Below are 15,188 nucleotides of genomic sequence, written 5' to 3'. Positions count from 1 at the left end.
TGACGTGAAGTGCTGGTGCTAAAACTGCTAGCTAACATTGGACAATAACGGAGGATATTTCCGTTCCTAGGTCGCTTTTTTGGGGGGGGGGGTCATATCTCTGTCGCTCTTTTCCCGTCCAGTCTCATCGAGCGTCTCCCTCTCTCTCAGGTGATGTCATCGTGTACATCAACGACGTATGCGTCCTGGGCACCACTCATGCCGACGTGGTCAAGCTCTTCCAGTCAGTGCCCATCGGGCAGAGCGTCACGTTGGTCCTGTGCCGCGGGTACCCGTTGCCCTACGACCCCGAGGACCCCGGGATCAACAGCGCCATCATCTCCCCCCTGGGCCTCATAGAACAGCGCCCCCTGATGGTCAACGGCCGCAGCAACTACGACAGCTACATGGACTACATCTCCCGGACGGCACGCTTCGTCCAGGAGCACGGCGGCGACCCGATGGGCGTGGCCCAGCAGCAGCAGCTCCACCCGCACCCCCACCCGGGCGACACCCACCTGGACGGCTCGCTCCAGCCCGCCGCCGCGCACGAGGACAGCGTTTCCATGGCGTCGTCGGGGGCGACGCAGGCGGAACTGCTGAGCCTGACCATGGTGAAGGGGGCAGAGGGGTTCGGGTTCACCATCGCCGACAGCTCCACGGGCCAGAGGGTGAAGCAGGTGCTGGAGCCCCAGGGCTGCCCGGGCCTGTGCGAGGGCGACCTGATCGTGGAGATCAACCAGCAGGGAGTGCATGGCCTCACGCACACCCAGGTGGTGGAGCTGCTGAAGGAGTGTGCCGTGGGCGCCGAGACCTGCCTGGTGGTGCAGAGGGGCGGAGGAGGTAAGGAGGACGGGGGGCGGGGACGGGGGGGGAAGTCAACCGTTGGCTCTCCTTCTCTGTAAGGCTCCTGCTTCCTGTCTCTGTCTGTCTTACCTGCACTTGGTTTCTGGCTGTGTAATGCTAACCCCCACACACATACCTGTCTCTCTATCTCTCTCTTTCTCTCAAGGTGAGTTTGTTTAGTCCTGTCTGTCTGTATGTGTCCTTGGTCCGAAGACCACAGAACCCTATCATACAGGTTTTCTAGAAGGAGTCAACCATACAGCTTCTCTCACATGCAGCCATACAGTACTTCAGCTCTCTAACTAGGATTAAAAAGTATGTATACATTCAGTTTAACGAGAGGAATGAGTGCTGTGCATACTTAGTAGTGCTATTTGGCCTCTCAACAAAGATTCATTGATTGAAATGGCCTGCTGTGTACTCACTGGGTAAAGCACTGAGTCATTGTCAAGGTTCTTTCCTCGTTTCATCTGCGCAACTGGCCTTTCTTTGACGACAGCAAAATGTAAGAGGGTCTTTGAGAGACAACAGAAATAGACTATGATGACGTTGACATGATTTTTTATTGTATTCTTCTTTCCGGTGTGTGGTTTATCCTTTTGTTCAGATCCTTGAGTTACATGAGTCCACCAACACATAGTATTCGATTTTATTTCATGTCTCTGGAGTGGTTGTTCCAAAAGGGATGTTATATGTTACATCTACACGTTAAATTTTCCATGTCCTTTTTAAAAATATCCTTACTGTCATTGTTACGTCACTATGGCTGTTCTCTGGGAGGAACAGGAAGTGAGCTTTCTTCTTCTCTGAGGGTTGTTAAGGTAATGACAGGACATGAGGAGTGTGTGAGTCAGCTGTGATCTTAAGCCTTTCCTTAATGCCAGCCGTCCTAATGAAGTGTGGAGGAATCACTATAACGTCTATGGCTCAGTAATTAGACCGGCCCTGACTGTTGAACTCAGAGACACTACATGTGATTTGTCTTCCTTTGAGCTGGGAACTGAGGTCGACATTGTGTTATCCCATTGCGCAATGATTTGTTTTTGTTCGATTTGTTTAGGTGTGCTTGATTCCAGCATACTTTTGGAGAGAATTTGCACTTTCAGTACTACTCTGTCAGCCATTATGTAGCGCAAGCTAACTCAAGCGTACCAGAAGAATCAGAATGAGGAATAACAGTATTTGAGCTCAGCTCTGTAGCTTAGACTGGCCACTGGTGATAGAACAGAAAGTCGTAATTAACAGATGAATGTAATAAATCCATTTTAGCTAGAGAGAAAGGTCAATGGAGTTGTTGTATTTATTGTTCCGCCTCATACTGCTGGTTTGATTTAACCACGCACAGGGTCCACAGCCCTCTGCTCACGAGCAGAAGGATCCGTTAGTTACTGTTACTCCTAATAGTGAGGTGCTGAGGAGGTGCACACACACTCACATACGCTGACACTCCCAGTCACACACACACCTACTCACACACACTCGCTGGCACGTGCACCTATTCACATGCACACACACAAACTCAAAGGCATACTCAAAGGGAGAGACTCCCATCTGTGCAGGCACCTCACTGTGTTCTGAGCACTCGCCGTCTGTGCTCTCTGAAGGAGCTGGAGAAGGAGGAGGAGCGGGGAGGAAGTGGGGGGAGGAAGTGGAGGAGGAGGAGGGGGAGAAGAGGAGGAGGAAGAGGAGGAGGAGGAGCCAGAAGGTCATACCGAGGTGCTCACATATAAATGCTGCCTACTGGCCCATGGAGAGGCACACTGATTTATATTCACTCTCATTACTTTGAACCGGGGACGCCGTTTAGCCGTGCCACGCTCAGATCCCGAGGAAGCAGGGGCGGAATGCCGCATCTGTTTGCTTGGCAGAAAGAGGGGGGGGGGGAGGTCGAAACACATGACCCTGCCCAGCCTGCTCTTCAAATGGCTGACTGCACAGAGGAGGGGGGGGGGGGGGGATGTCTGAGGGTGCTGATGCTAGCTTAACAACCCCACCAGCCTGCCCCCCGCACATCCCCACCACACTGACTTTAGGAATGTGGCGTTTTGCCCCTGATGCTTTTCCAGACCTGGAGAAAAGTTGGGCTTTACCAGTGTGCTTTTTGCTCCCCCTCACCTTCCCTCCCCCTCACCTTCATTCCCCCTCACCTTCCCTCCCCCTCACTTTCCCTCCACCTCACCTTCCCTCCCTCCCTCCTCCCCCCCGCCTTCCGCCCCACCATGCTTTGAGGGGGGGGGGTTACATCGTTCGATCCCCCCACAATCTCGACCCCAGGGATTGAGCTGAAGAGATGGCCCCTCCAAGAAACCAATCAGGGAGGCGCACTGGCTGCGTTTAGCTAGGCCATTACACACTCTAATAAAACTGTCACCGTTCCATTGAAATGATGTTCCAGCTCCTAATGCGGCCCAATTTGGCTCCACTGTCAGGGAACTGGACACTGGCCATACATCCTAATTAAAAGAGCTTTGTCTCAGTCCAAGTGCCCTCTGCTGCTGTCGGCTACACTCTCTGAGTGACTCAACGCAAGGTGAGCGCACATGTCACCAGCCCTCACTCCGGCACGCCTCACCATCCACAGTGCCCCAGGCAGATTGACTCATTCCCGCCACGCGCGCGTGTGAGGCGCTCGGCCTCCATCGGAGTGCGCTAGCGTGTTAGCGTGCACCAGCGTCTCAGGAATGATGCCGCCCAGATGGTGGTGTGGGTAGCGTTGCCACGCGTCTCCTCTAATAACCATCAGAGCTCTCCAGACAGACGCCTCCGCTCCACCACCTCACCGCCCCCTCACCAAGCACTCACTCCGTGGCCATCTACTGGTCACGTAGCGCAATAACACCCCCTGCTTTGTGACCGGTGAAGCTCTCACAGACCAGTTAAATAATCCACCACTGACCACCATCAGTACAGTTAAATAACGGTACTGTCCCCGTACTTGGATACAGCAGACCCACATATTGCAGGAATCGACGGCGGTAACAGAAAGAAGGCTTCTTTTCCGGAAGCGCAGCACCGCTCCATGAAAGCAGCCTTACCAAGGCTTGACTCGTGTATTTACATCCCTCCCGGACACCCACTCACCCGTCAGAAACCCCTTGCAGTGCAGCCCCGGTTGTTTTAAACCCGGCGTTGCCAGGGTAACGTCTCTCCAGACAGGAGGAGGACATTGTACATGACCAGCGAGGCTGCGCGGAGGGTGTCAGAGCTGGCCGGAGGCGTCGGTTAGGTTGAGGGAGCAGCCTCATCACTGAGAGCCATTGTGATGGACAGTATGAGTGTGCTGATGGAGACAGATTGTGGTGAGTTCATGATTTTCTGCCTCTCCTCTTTCACCATCCAGCATCCACACATGCTTTTGTTCTCCCTCCTGCTTCCCGGTTGTCATGGCACCGGTTGCCTGCTCCATGTTGACGAGAGGTTTCCATGGAAGTTGCGTGTTTTGTGTCGAGAGTTGCACTCCAGTGTCTGTTTTTAAATGCTGTCTAGTCTGAATGATTTAAAAAGGAATCTGTTCAATGGTTTGCGGTAACAACAATACATCTTTTAATGGCGGGAATATGTGTGTGTGGGCTACATGTGTGTGCCCCTGTGTGTGCCAGTCTGTCTCCATGTATCTCTGACTGTATACATACCCAGTGCTTGGTGTATCAGAGAGGGGGCGGCACAGAGTTAAACTCCTCTCCATGGACCAAAGATGGAGCCACTTAGCGTCAGAACATCCAGTCAATTACCCACCATCACTTAGAAACCACCACACTCCTTATAAAGTTATGATATTTAGCCAGCCCTGAGACAAACGGCAGACTTCTAGCCTGTTACGCCAAACAAACGGCCTGCTCGGCCTCCCATCAGTGATAATTAGCACGTTTTCGCGGCAGACATCCTCATTAGAGGCTATCTACACCATTAGCTTCCTGCATCATGTCGCCACCTCCATAGCCAGACCAGCAGTGCCTAATTAGCATCGAAGGATTTCAGCTCGGTTTCACCTAGAGATATACCATTTAGCAGCAGCCAGCGTAGCGTGCAGCTCGCTCACACACCTTCACCCTGATGCTTAGTGGAGGCTTCCTGTGCATACTTGCATATACAAACTGCATAAAACATACACATGTACACACATATACAACAAAGACAGATAGCTGGCTGTGGATGCATCTCTATCTCCTACTCTGCTTATTACAGTTGAGTCAGCAAACTCTGTCCTGAGTCCTCTTAATAGTCTTCAAGATTTGGACTTGTTTCAAGACCCCACCAATGATGACTATCTGTACCCAGCAGAGAAAAAGGAGAGGAAAGGTGTTTGAATCAATGGACCCCGCCACAGCAGCCCAGGAATTGTACCGCACCGGGGCCAGCTCAGACAGTGATTCATTGGCTCGGAGTAAGAGAGGAGCTGAATCAGGCAGTCTGCCAAGCGGAGCACTGAGCAGACAGCCATGTTCACAGCTCTTTACCCAGCATGCACCGAGAGGGCCCAAGCCAAGCCAGCACCAGGTCCGCGGCAACCTCCAGGGATCGATAGCCAATCAGTTTAGACCTGATTGAGAGATGGCCAGGGGGATTGTGGGTAAACAGACAGGTTGTGTCCCCAACAGCTGGGGAGGAAATGGTTAAATCAAGCCAGTGGGCCACAGTGGGGCTGGGAGCGCTGGATGGATGGAGGGAGAGACGACTGGAGATGGTTAACCTGGATTAGCACATTGACCCTCTCCCTTTTAACACGGATGATGAGAGACCTTGTCCGGTTCAGACAGGAGGGATGAATCGGGGTTGTTTTGCTGTGACGCTGCCTTATCTCGCCACAGACCCCCCCGTGGCGGACGAGTGCCCCTCAGCATGGAGGCCTGCTGGGATGCTAAGCTCTCACACGAAAAGGACATGGAATCAGTAGCCATTGTAATCACTTTCATGTACCTGATGTTGTACAAAGCAGCCTCCTGTCGTCGTGGGCTGCGTATTCAAGTGATGAAAGATTTGAGCACCTCCATTAAATCATTGTGTTATCCAAATCTCATTTCAATAATGAAATGGCCAGCAGTTAGGCTGGTGGTGTGATATTTTAGTGCTCTTAGGCAGAGCGTGTGTGTGCAGGTGTGTGTGTGTGTGTGTGTGTGTGTGTGTGTGTGTGTGTGTGTGTGTGTGTGTGTGTGTGTGTGTGTGTGTGTGTGTGTGTGTGTGTGTGTGCTTGTGTATGCTTGTGTATGTAGACTTGTATAAAATGTAGTTTGTGTCTTTCATTACAGGATGTCTACATACTTTGTAGTCTGAATCAGTCACACAAAGAGTGTCACAGTGGCAGCTAAAAGAGCCATTAGGCAGTAATGATATTAGATGGATTTAAACTGCACTTAATGTATATAGAGGAATGACATAATTCCCAGCCCCTATACGACACTCATTCACTACATTTACATTAGTTTAAAGTCAACTTGTTATACATAGTTAGATGCAGTTCAGCCCTCCAGGAGTTCTATCCATGGCCCCCACCTTGCTGAGATGCATTAGGGATCAGGGCAAAAGCTTTAAAAACCAGGGGTTGCCATGGGAACCACAGCCCAGCCTCAGTCAGAGGAGTCAGAACATAATTGACTTCCTGTAGAACCAAAACCCCATGCAATGTCCTTCACTTCCTGTCTTGAATGAGCCAATCACACCTCTGTTCAGGAAGGGAACTTGAGGAATAATAAGAATAAGAATGTTCTTCCTATTAAATTACAAATTTAATAGGAAAAAAAAGGCTATATTCTTTCAATCTTGTGGATATGTTACAAAGGTGGTTGTGACACGATCCTGACAAACACAGACCTGCTGGGGTTTGTATTACATTACAGGATGTTAGCCAGGTTGCTTCAGTGGCAGATCTGGTCACAGGTGTCATGATCTAGCCTCATTATCAGTGTTATAAGCTGTCATCTATACTGTGTATGATACTGTGTGTGACCTAGATACTCGGTGAACCAGGCTCAGTCTCAGTAGTACATTATGTGTAGCTGAACTGACTGGTGCTGGAAACATGTTAGCTTCAGTATAGGAATTTCAGTACAATGGACAGCTCCACACTTTCCACACACCAGTTCCAGTGACAAGACAGAGAGACTGAGAAAATAGCCTGTCCTTGGTCACACCGCTCTTTCTCTCCTTGTCTCTCCCTTTCTCTGTGTCTCTCTCTCACTATCTCTTTCTCTCTGTCTTTGCCCTCCTTCTCTAGATGGATTTATCTCCAGCGTTACCTCAGTCAGTAGTGCACATTGTTGCCCTGATGCTGCTCTACTGTAAAAAACAAAAAACAAAACTGCGTTCCTTTTGGACTTATAAGGGTCTCTCTTTCAATTAGGCCTGGTTGGTTTTCAGCAGAAAAAGTGCTCATTGATCTTTGTAGAATGTTTTGACCAGAAGGCTGTTCTCTCTCTCTCTTTCTTCTTCTCTCGTTTGAGTCTGTGAACATGTATAATCTATATTCTATCATCTCCTTCTTTTGTGCACCACTGATGGAACAGCCACGTGGATTCATTAGGAAGTCCAAGGCTGAGAAGTATGACAAGCTGTCGTTATTTCCACGTCTCTAAAACACCTTCTGTTCCATGAGCTAGGATTCTACGAAAAAGCCTCACTTTGGGTGATGAGTCACGAAAAAAGATTGAATCATTTAAAAACATTCCTTTTCCTACTGGTCTCTACCTCGTTTTTTTTTCATTTTGGTTTTTTCATTTTCTTTCTTTTACCATGTGCAATGGAGTCCGCAATTACTTCGTGATTGCCTTACAGAGTTGAAAACCCTGGCACACTTAACATGTGCAGTCACCCGTCAATTCAATCCCAGCAATTTGCATACACTCATTCTTCCAGGGGGGTGTCTATGTCAACACTTGAAGGACAGGAAGAGCCTGAATTGCATCAGGAGGACACAGGATGTTGTTTGTGTTTGTGTGTGACGCATTATGTAAATAGTTTGGGTGAATGGTACTATGGTGTGTGCTTTTGATGTCAGACACATAGAAATTTGTCTGCTTTGCTTTTCACTCTTGCAGTATGTTTGAATACTCCACTCATCCCATTATGTTTGCTGTGCTGGTAGAATGCCACTGGAGAGGAAGGATGCAGCTTCAGTGAAATGTGTTATTTGGGCTTTTTTGAAAGGTCGTAAAATGGTGATCAAGGATTTGAAAAAGGTTACAGGGAATGCATACTCCATTGTAGACTGGATAACATTTAGAGACAGGCTTTCCGAGACACGTTCTAACCGGAAACGCCTCCCTACCATTGTAGTCCTGGAGAAAAACACACAGGACCTGTTCTCTCTCCCACAGACGATACACTAAAGATACCCGCAGGCCAAGTCATCACACACACACACACACAGGCACACGCACACACGCTCTGCAGATTTAAGAAGTGCCTCTGGTCTTGCCATAGTGGGTGTTGCTAGTTTGATACAGTGTAAAAAGTGTTTGAAATATTTACTGTAGAAATGGATACATATCCCAGGGGTATGTGGGTATACAGTCCTACCATCAAACCGCTGAGAACCCCACCATTCATTCATCCCGCACCCCTGAGTATTGGAGTACATCGGCAAGTAAAGACCAAAACTAATGTATCCAATACACTGGAGAGAATGTCTTAAACGTTTCACCTCTGTAGGTAACATAATACTGTTGGACCAAAATATTTACATGTTTTTACCTGTTTGTGTCAAGGACCCCACTTTAGTGTAGTCTTGCCGATTTACGATGAACTAGCACTACAAAAGCTGTCCTTAGTTTGAACTTTTGAGATGTCATGTTGCTCCCTTCTCTGCGTTTACCCTCCAACTACACACTAAATTGTAGTCTTCTCTCTGCTTCTACTCTGAGCTTTCCCCATCTACCTTCCCCTCTTGACTCAGCTCCGGAACATTCTTGTAAACATCTCATTTCTGCACTACGGGCGGCAGCAGCTCTCTGGGCCTAAACCTTTGTTGTTTTCTCACCATTGCAGGTCACTATTCTCCCTGGAAGACCCCTAAACAGGTAACATGCAGTCGTTCTAATCCTCAGCTCTCCCCTCTCTGGTCTTCTTTAACCATCTTAATCTAACACCTCATTTAGTTGCCAGTGGCTGCAGTGTGCGTATGTGTCCGAGCTTCTCTGTATGACTATAACTCTTGTTTTATTATTGTAAAACTTGCTCAACTGCTGTTCCAGCGTGCAAGATTGACTGCTCTACTCCCCTTAACCCCCCTTCCCTCCCTCTCCTCCATTAACTATAAGGGTTATGTTTTGTGCCATGCCAATTATGTTGCATTTTTAAGCCAACATTGACTTTTGACCCATTCCTCTCAGTCACATGATCAGGAAATGGTCAAGCTTCCCATTCGTAGATGAAGAATTACTAGAGCCGTCGCACCGCAAACCAGACTGACCTTGATCCAATAGACTGTCAGTGACAGTTTACAGTTGTCTACAAGAACGGCAGCATAACTGCGCTTAACCAATGTGGTTCTAGTAATCCTATATCTATGACCAGTGGAATGGCACCATCCTTCTCTCAGCTCCTCCATATTTGATAAATAGTCAGTGGAGAGGGAGTGAGAGAAGAGTTTTTGCCAGACATACTAAGAAATACCAACTCATTTATTCATCCTTTCATGTTTCTCAATGTTGCTTCTCTTAATAACCTACATTTTAGTACTGTTTTCCCTTGAATGCTTAAGCTTCTAATGGCAAGCCTGTCAGAAGGGTGTCTTCTAGTCTGTGGAGGTGGTTATCGCCCCTAAAGGCGAAGTCCCTGAATGAGAGGTTAAGATGTTGGGGAGGTGGTCTCTAGTCACACAGAGGTCTCATACGAGCACACAGAACCCACTTACTCACAAGATTTAGTAAACACTATCCACCTGAGTGAGTGTGTTTGCGAGTGTGCATAATGTGTATGTTTGTGCATGTGTGTGTGTATGTGTACATGTGTGTGTGTGACTGGGTGTCTGATGTATGACTCTTATTCCATGCCAATGCATCTTTCGGCCCCCTCGGACCACCACCGAACGCCATCTCATACTTACTCCTTCAGAGCCAGATCATAACACACTCCCTCAGGCTCTCACAGCACACAGCCTCTGTGGGGTCTCAGTCCCCAGTAACTCTTTCCTCTCTCTCATGGATTCTCCTTCATTGTTCATTCTCCCCGTTCCCTGGATGCAAGATATCACAGTCTAGCTAATAAATGGGGACTTTGCCCTTCCAGAGAATAGTCAGCAACATGGCTGGTGGAGCTTCCCTCTTTCTTTATTTCCTCTCTCTCTCTCTCTCTCGCTCTCTCTTTCTGTCCCAAAAGTTAAAAAAATATGTCTCTACAGATATGAACTCGGTCAACTAAGGCCTCATAAAATGTCTGTCAACTTACTGAGTTATCACGACAGTTTTCAACTCTCTTCTATTCAAATATGTTTTATCTTTGCAGCAACGGAGTTGTTCCTGAAAGTAATGACACCTAATTAAACCTTCACTGGACCCTGGGGCTTGGCAGCAATTGGGCGAAATGGGAGAGAGAGAAAAGGAGAGGGAGAAACAGTTAGAGAAGGAATAGTGTATGACAGTGCCTTAGTTTGGTCCTACAGTTAGCCAGGTCTCCATCAATCAAACTTCATGGCCAGACATTTTCTCAGATCAGCAGCAGATTTGAAGCAAAAAAGAATCAGAGCGAAGACTTTAATACATGGCCTCCCTTTCATCTGTATCGCCGTTCTCTCTGTGGAAACATCTGCCCGGTTGCTTAAACATATGCGGGGCATCTCTTGAAAGCCTTCTTGATTTCCGAGGGTTCAGCTGTCCGGGTGGTGGGTGGAGAGCAGCTGCTCTAATGGCCGTGTCATTTACACTGCCACTCATCCCTTCAGACGGCCATCTTCTCTGTCAGCTCAACACTGTGGTCTGAGCCAGGCAACACTCTCATTGGCTGTGCACGAAGGCTGACATTTTGACTTAACGAGAAAGCCCTGGTGTCTTCAAAACTGCCTGTGGCCCTTCTCCAGTTCTCAAAAACACTGACAGAAGGATGCTTTATGAATTGTTAGGTTTGATGCCGACCCAGATGAGTCCACGGCTTGTATACAAGAGTAAATGAATTAACTAAAGGAGCTAGTGGCTTGTGGTCTCAGTCTAATTCAGTCTCTTTTGACGCTAGTTTGGCTCTTTCACAATGTCACTGAGGACAAAACTGTGTTTTATCAAGAAGCCCTCAAAAAGATTAAACACAAACAGGCACACACACACACACACAGAGAAACTCTGTGTGTGAATCCTCTATTCTTAGAACACGCAGGCTCATCTGAAAGACTGGAGGAGAGCTCTGAGTGTTGTTTGATTGAGGTCTTCCTCTGGCCATGTCCCTCAAGCATCCACTAAAGTTCCTGTCAGAGAAACCCTGGGCCAATGGCTGAGACATCTCAAATCTGTTTCCTCAAACTCTCTCCCTCCCTCCCTCCCTCACTCCCATCCATCCATTCATCCCCCTCCTACCTCCATCCCTCTCTGCATCCCATCCCTTCTCCTTCCATCTGTCCTCCATCCATCCATCCCTCTCCCCCCAATCCTCCCTCCCCTTCCTCGTTCCATCCCTCCCTCCCTTACCCTCCTTCCTCCATCCATCCATCCGTCCCTCCCTCCCATCCTCCCTCTCTCCTCCCTCCCTCCACCTCACCCTGCAGAAGCCCAGAGGTGTTGTGCTTGTGTTGCATAATTGGTGTGCTCAGCTGCCCAGACCTGCTCTAATAAGCCCTGGCATCTTGCTTTCAGTTTTCTTCTTTATTTCTCTCTCCTTCATCTTTGTTTTTGTTTTTAATTAAGCCGGCGTTCTGGTTTAGCCGCACAGTGCACTCATATTAGGCCAACAAGAGATGGCAAGTGCTGTGGCCTCTAATAACTCCCTAACCCCTGTCCCCTCTCTCCTGTGGGTACTCTCCAGCACTAAGGTATCAGGACTGAGATACCACCCTCCAGTGTCCTCTTTCCTTGTTGGGGAGTAGGAGGGTAGGGTAGGCTATGCTGGGGCAGGGTGGGGTAGGTTAGGGCTGGGCGGACCAGGGCTGGGGAGGGCAGGGTGACGGTGACTGAACCATGATGATGTGTTTGCAGGTGCTGGAGCAGTGGGACATCCAGCAGGGCCAGGGCAGTCCCCAGACCAGCCTGTCTGCCCCTGTTGTCCCCCTCAGCGCCCCCTTCCCAAACCACCACCTGCACAGGGCCTCAGTGCCAGACTCAGCCGAGGCCTTCGGCCTGCCCAAGCCCGACCCCTATGACCTCTATGAGAAGTCCAGGGCTATCTATGAGAGTAGGCGTAAGTACTGTACCACAACACTACTATTTCCCCGGCTGGGTGTCTGGGGGACAAAAGGTGTGTTTCCTCTACACAGGTGCAGCGATGAAGATACAAACACACACCAAAGACACACCAGCGCACACACTAAAGCATGCACACACAATCCTCACACTAGCATGCACACCATTTAAATCTCTTCTACATAGAAACATTTCTCCTAAATCACAACGAGCCACAAACAGCCACAATAACAATTGCTACTCTCCGCCTTGTTAAACATCCTAGGAGATGTTGTGGGACGCGTAGCAGAGCAGCTGATTACATCCGTACTTCCATCTGTTTATCAGAATATTATGTTGTATGAGGATGGTTTAAGAGGATATCACAGATAAATCTGTGTCAATATCTTTGAACGTGGGCCCAATCTCCTAGCAGAGAAGAGGATCTGGAGTGGCTAAAGGGATCTCTGCTCGCCAGTGATGTCACGCCAGCTAACACTCCTCATAAATGTAGTCATGAGAAATGTAGAATCAATTCATAAATATCTCAGTTATTGTAGGATACCAGCCTCTGAGGCAGTTGTAATGTGTTGGTGTTATTGTATCATGGCCTATGTGGCACGTCTGACTGTAGCACTTACACTGTGATATATGGACGTGTCCAGACATGTTAACAGTTTCTTGGACCTAGACCCATCCTGCTATACAGTACTGTACTGAAACATTTACCTTGAGGAGAGTTCTCGTTTGAGTAGCTAAATCTGGGCCATTGGAACTGAAAGGTTTGGCTGATCGAAAAATACAACGTACTCACGTTTATTACCGAAGGTCATGTGGTCCTCGAGCAGGTGTGTGAGGATACCTTTAAAACGTTCAGACAGCTTGTTGAGTGTAGAAGGTGATGTATGACTCAGATGTGGCGTTAACTCAGCGGGACAGTGTCACTGCTGCTGTAGTCCCTGCTAGGGGGTAGATGGTTTGGGTTTGACATGGAGGTGGTGTCGCTGGTTCACAGGCTGACGGCCCTCGCTCTGCCTGGCTCTGGTAGGGTCTCTGTCAGTGGGCCTGGTGTATACTGAGGACTCACACAGGAGGTTAGGAGATGTGTGCACTGCAATTATGTAAGGCAACCTTTATCAAAGAGGACAGGGCTGTCAGGAAAGATCCCTATCAAAGCCTCTCTCTCTCTTTTCATCTCTCTCTCTCTGCTCTTGCTTTTTCTCTCTCCCTCCCTCTCTCTCTCCCTCTCTTCCTTTTTCCTTCTCTCTCTCCCTCTCTTCCTTTTTCCTTCTCTCTCTCCCTCTCTTCCTTTCTCCCTCTCTCTCTCTTACTCGATCTCTCTCCCTCAGTCTCTTTCCCTTTCACGGTCTTTCTCCTTCTCTCCCTCACTCGCTTTTCCTCTCTCTCTCTCTCTCTCTCTCTCTCTCTCTCTCTCTCTCTCTCTCTCTCTCTCTCTTTCTCTCTCCTTCTCTCACCCAGACTCTCTTTCTCTTTCTCTCTCTCTCTGGATCTCTGTGTTCAGTGTTGCATTTCATGTTGACACCATACCCTCGTTCAGCGGCTAATCGTCCACTCAACCAGACCACTCAGGGTTCCTGGGTTCAGGAGGGGTAGACAGTGTGAGGAAGGCTATGCTCGACTCTACCCACTTTATTTGGTCGGCTGGTGACCTTGATGAACTCTGATCAGTCTCCGGAACCTTCTCAACGCAGATATAGGATGTAGCCCAGATTGAATAGTCGCCCAGTTAAACTGATATAAAACCTCCAAGATTCATTGCATGTGAGAGAGCTGGATGACGAAGCAACATATTTGAGAGTTTAAGGAATTTCTCCTGAATAATTAATCAAATCAAAAATTAACTGAAAGGCTGTATGGGTTCTGTGGTAAAAAAAATTGTCAGTCATCCTTTAATGCATGTAACGTTTTGTGTTTTATTTTCTCTTATCTCTGAGCCCCAAGGGACATTCCTCCTAGTGGTTACAATAGCTCCAAATAAAACCTATTCCTCATTTACTATACAGACACTGTTCCAGTCTATTTAATCCTTTAATAGGAAGGTTTTACTGGCTAATGATTATCACTATGCTACAAATCATGGGTTTTCAGTGAATCAGTGAACCTCTTTGATTGCAGATGAGTGTCTGTTACCCCCTGCGTACTGTAAATAAAAAGATGGGTCTATTACACCCGGTAAGCACTTCTGGCCCTGATAATGGATGATGTGAGAACTCCGCTTAGACATACTGCTGAGGCGAGGGTTTTATCTAGCTCACAATCCTGACACAGTCTTTACTGTAAGTATGTGTGTTTCTGTGTGTGTGCTTATGCACTTGGAGGTGTGTATGTGTGTGCTTATGCACGTGGAAGTGTGTGTGTGTGTGTGCTAGGTTTACTATTATTATTGTTTAAGGGTGTTTCCTCAATCCCTTCCCCCTATCCAGAACCTGGCCAACCACGGACTCCCTTCCCAGGGGACGGCCCAGGTAAGGGCAGCCTCCAATGGAGAACCTTTCATGGATTTAACCTTTCAGCATAGTATTGAAAACCAGAAACACAACAGAAGGGAACAGAGTAGAAAACAGCAGAGAGTGCATCATGTAAGAGTAATGTGTGTATGTGTCATGGTCCGTCCCCCCCAGGTGCTGAGTACCAGGAAGTGGAGGTCCACCTGCGCAGGCAAAAGTCCGGTTTTGGCTTCCGTATCCTGGGGGGGGATGAGGCAGGGCAGCCTGTGAGTCCGGACACGCGTGAGAAGGCTCGTATGGGATGGGCGTGGAACCCTGTCATTTCTACTTCTCTAACCCACTACACAAACACCTAACCCCCCTCTTACCTTGCCTGACTGAGAGAATGACATCCCTGGCAGATCTGTGTGAGACACCGTCTGCCGAGGAAGCAAACGCTCCGCCACACGACTATTAACAACCACTGTGTTCAGCGCACAGCACACACACACATCATCTGCATGAAGTTCTTTTGTACATTAACAGAATAATACCTCTCTCACATGTTCCTATGGCACCCTAACACACGGCATCAAACACTAAATCCAGGGTTTTGACCTCT

The 15,188-nt window shown here is 48.4% G+C and overlaps 1 protein-coding gene across 1 annotated transcript in view; it reads left to right on the top strand.

Moving 5' to 3' along the window:
* Positions 1-15,188, top strand: part of magi2a (membrane associated guanylate kinase, WW and PDZ domain containing 2a) — a 124,118-nt gene that overhangs the window by 95,156 nt on the left and 13,774 nt on the right. Inside the window, exons 10-14 of the mRNA XM_067254066.1 lie at positions 151-822; positions 8,806-8,837; positions 11,937-12,138; positions 14,564-14,605; positions 14,762-14,853. Coding sequence (XP_067110167.1) covers positions 151-822; positions 8,806-8,837; positions 11,937-12,138; positions 14,564-14,605; positions 14,762-14,853 — 1,040 coding nt within the window. The remainder of the gene's footprint in view (positions 1-150; positions 823-8,805; positions 8,838-11,936; positions 12,139-14,563; positions 14,606-14,761; positions 14,854-15,188) is intronic.

Source organism: Osmerus mordax, chromosome 17 (assembly GCF_038355195.1).
Source record: "Osmerus mordax isolate fOsmMor3 chromosome 17, fOsmMor3.pri, whole genome shotgun sequence".
Classification (NCBI taxonomy): Eukaryota; Metazoa; Chordata; class Actinopteri; order Osmeriformes; family Osmeridae; genus Osmerus; species Osmerus mordax.
Note: the sequence above shows the minus strand (reverse complement) of the source record. Positions and strands in the feature narration are given on the sequence as shown.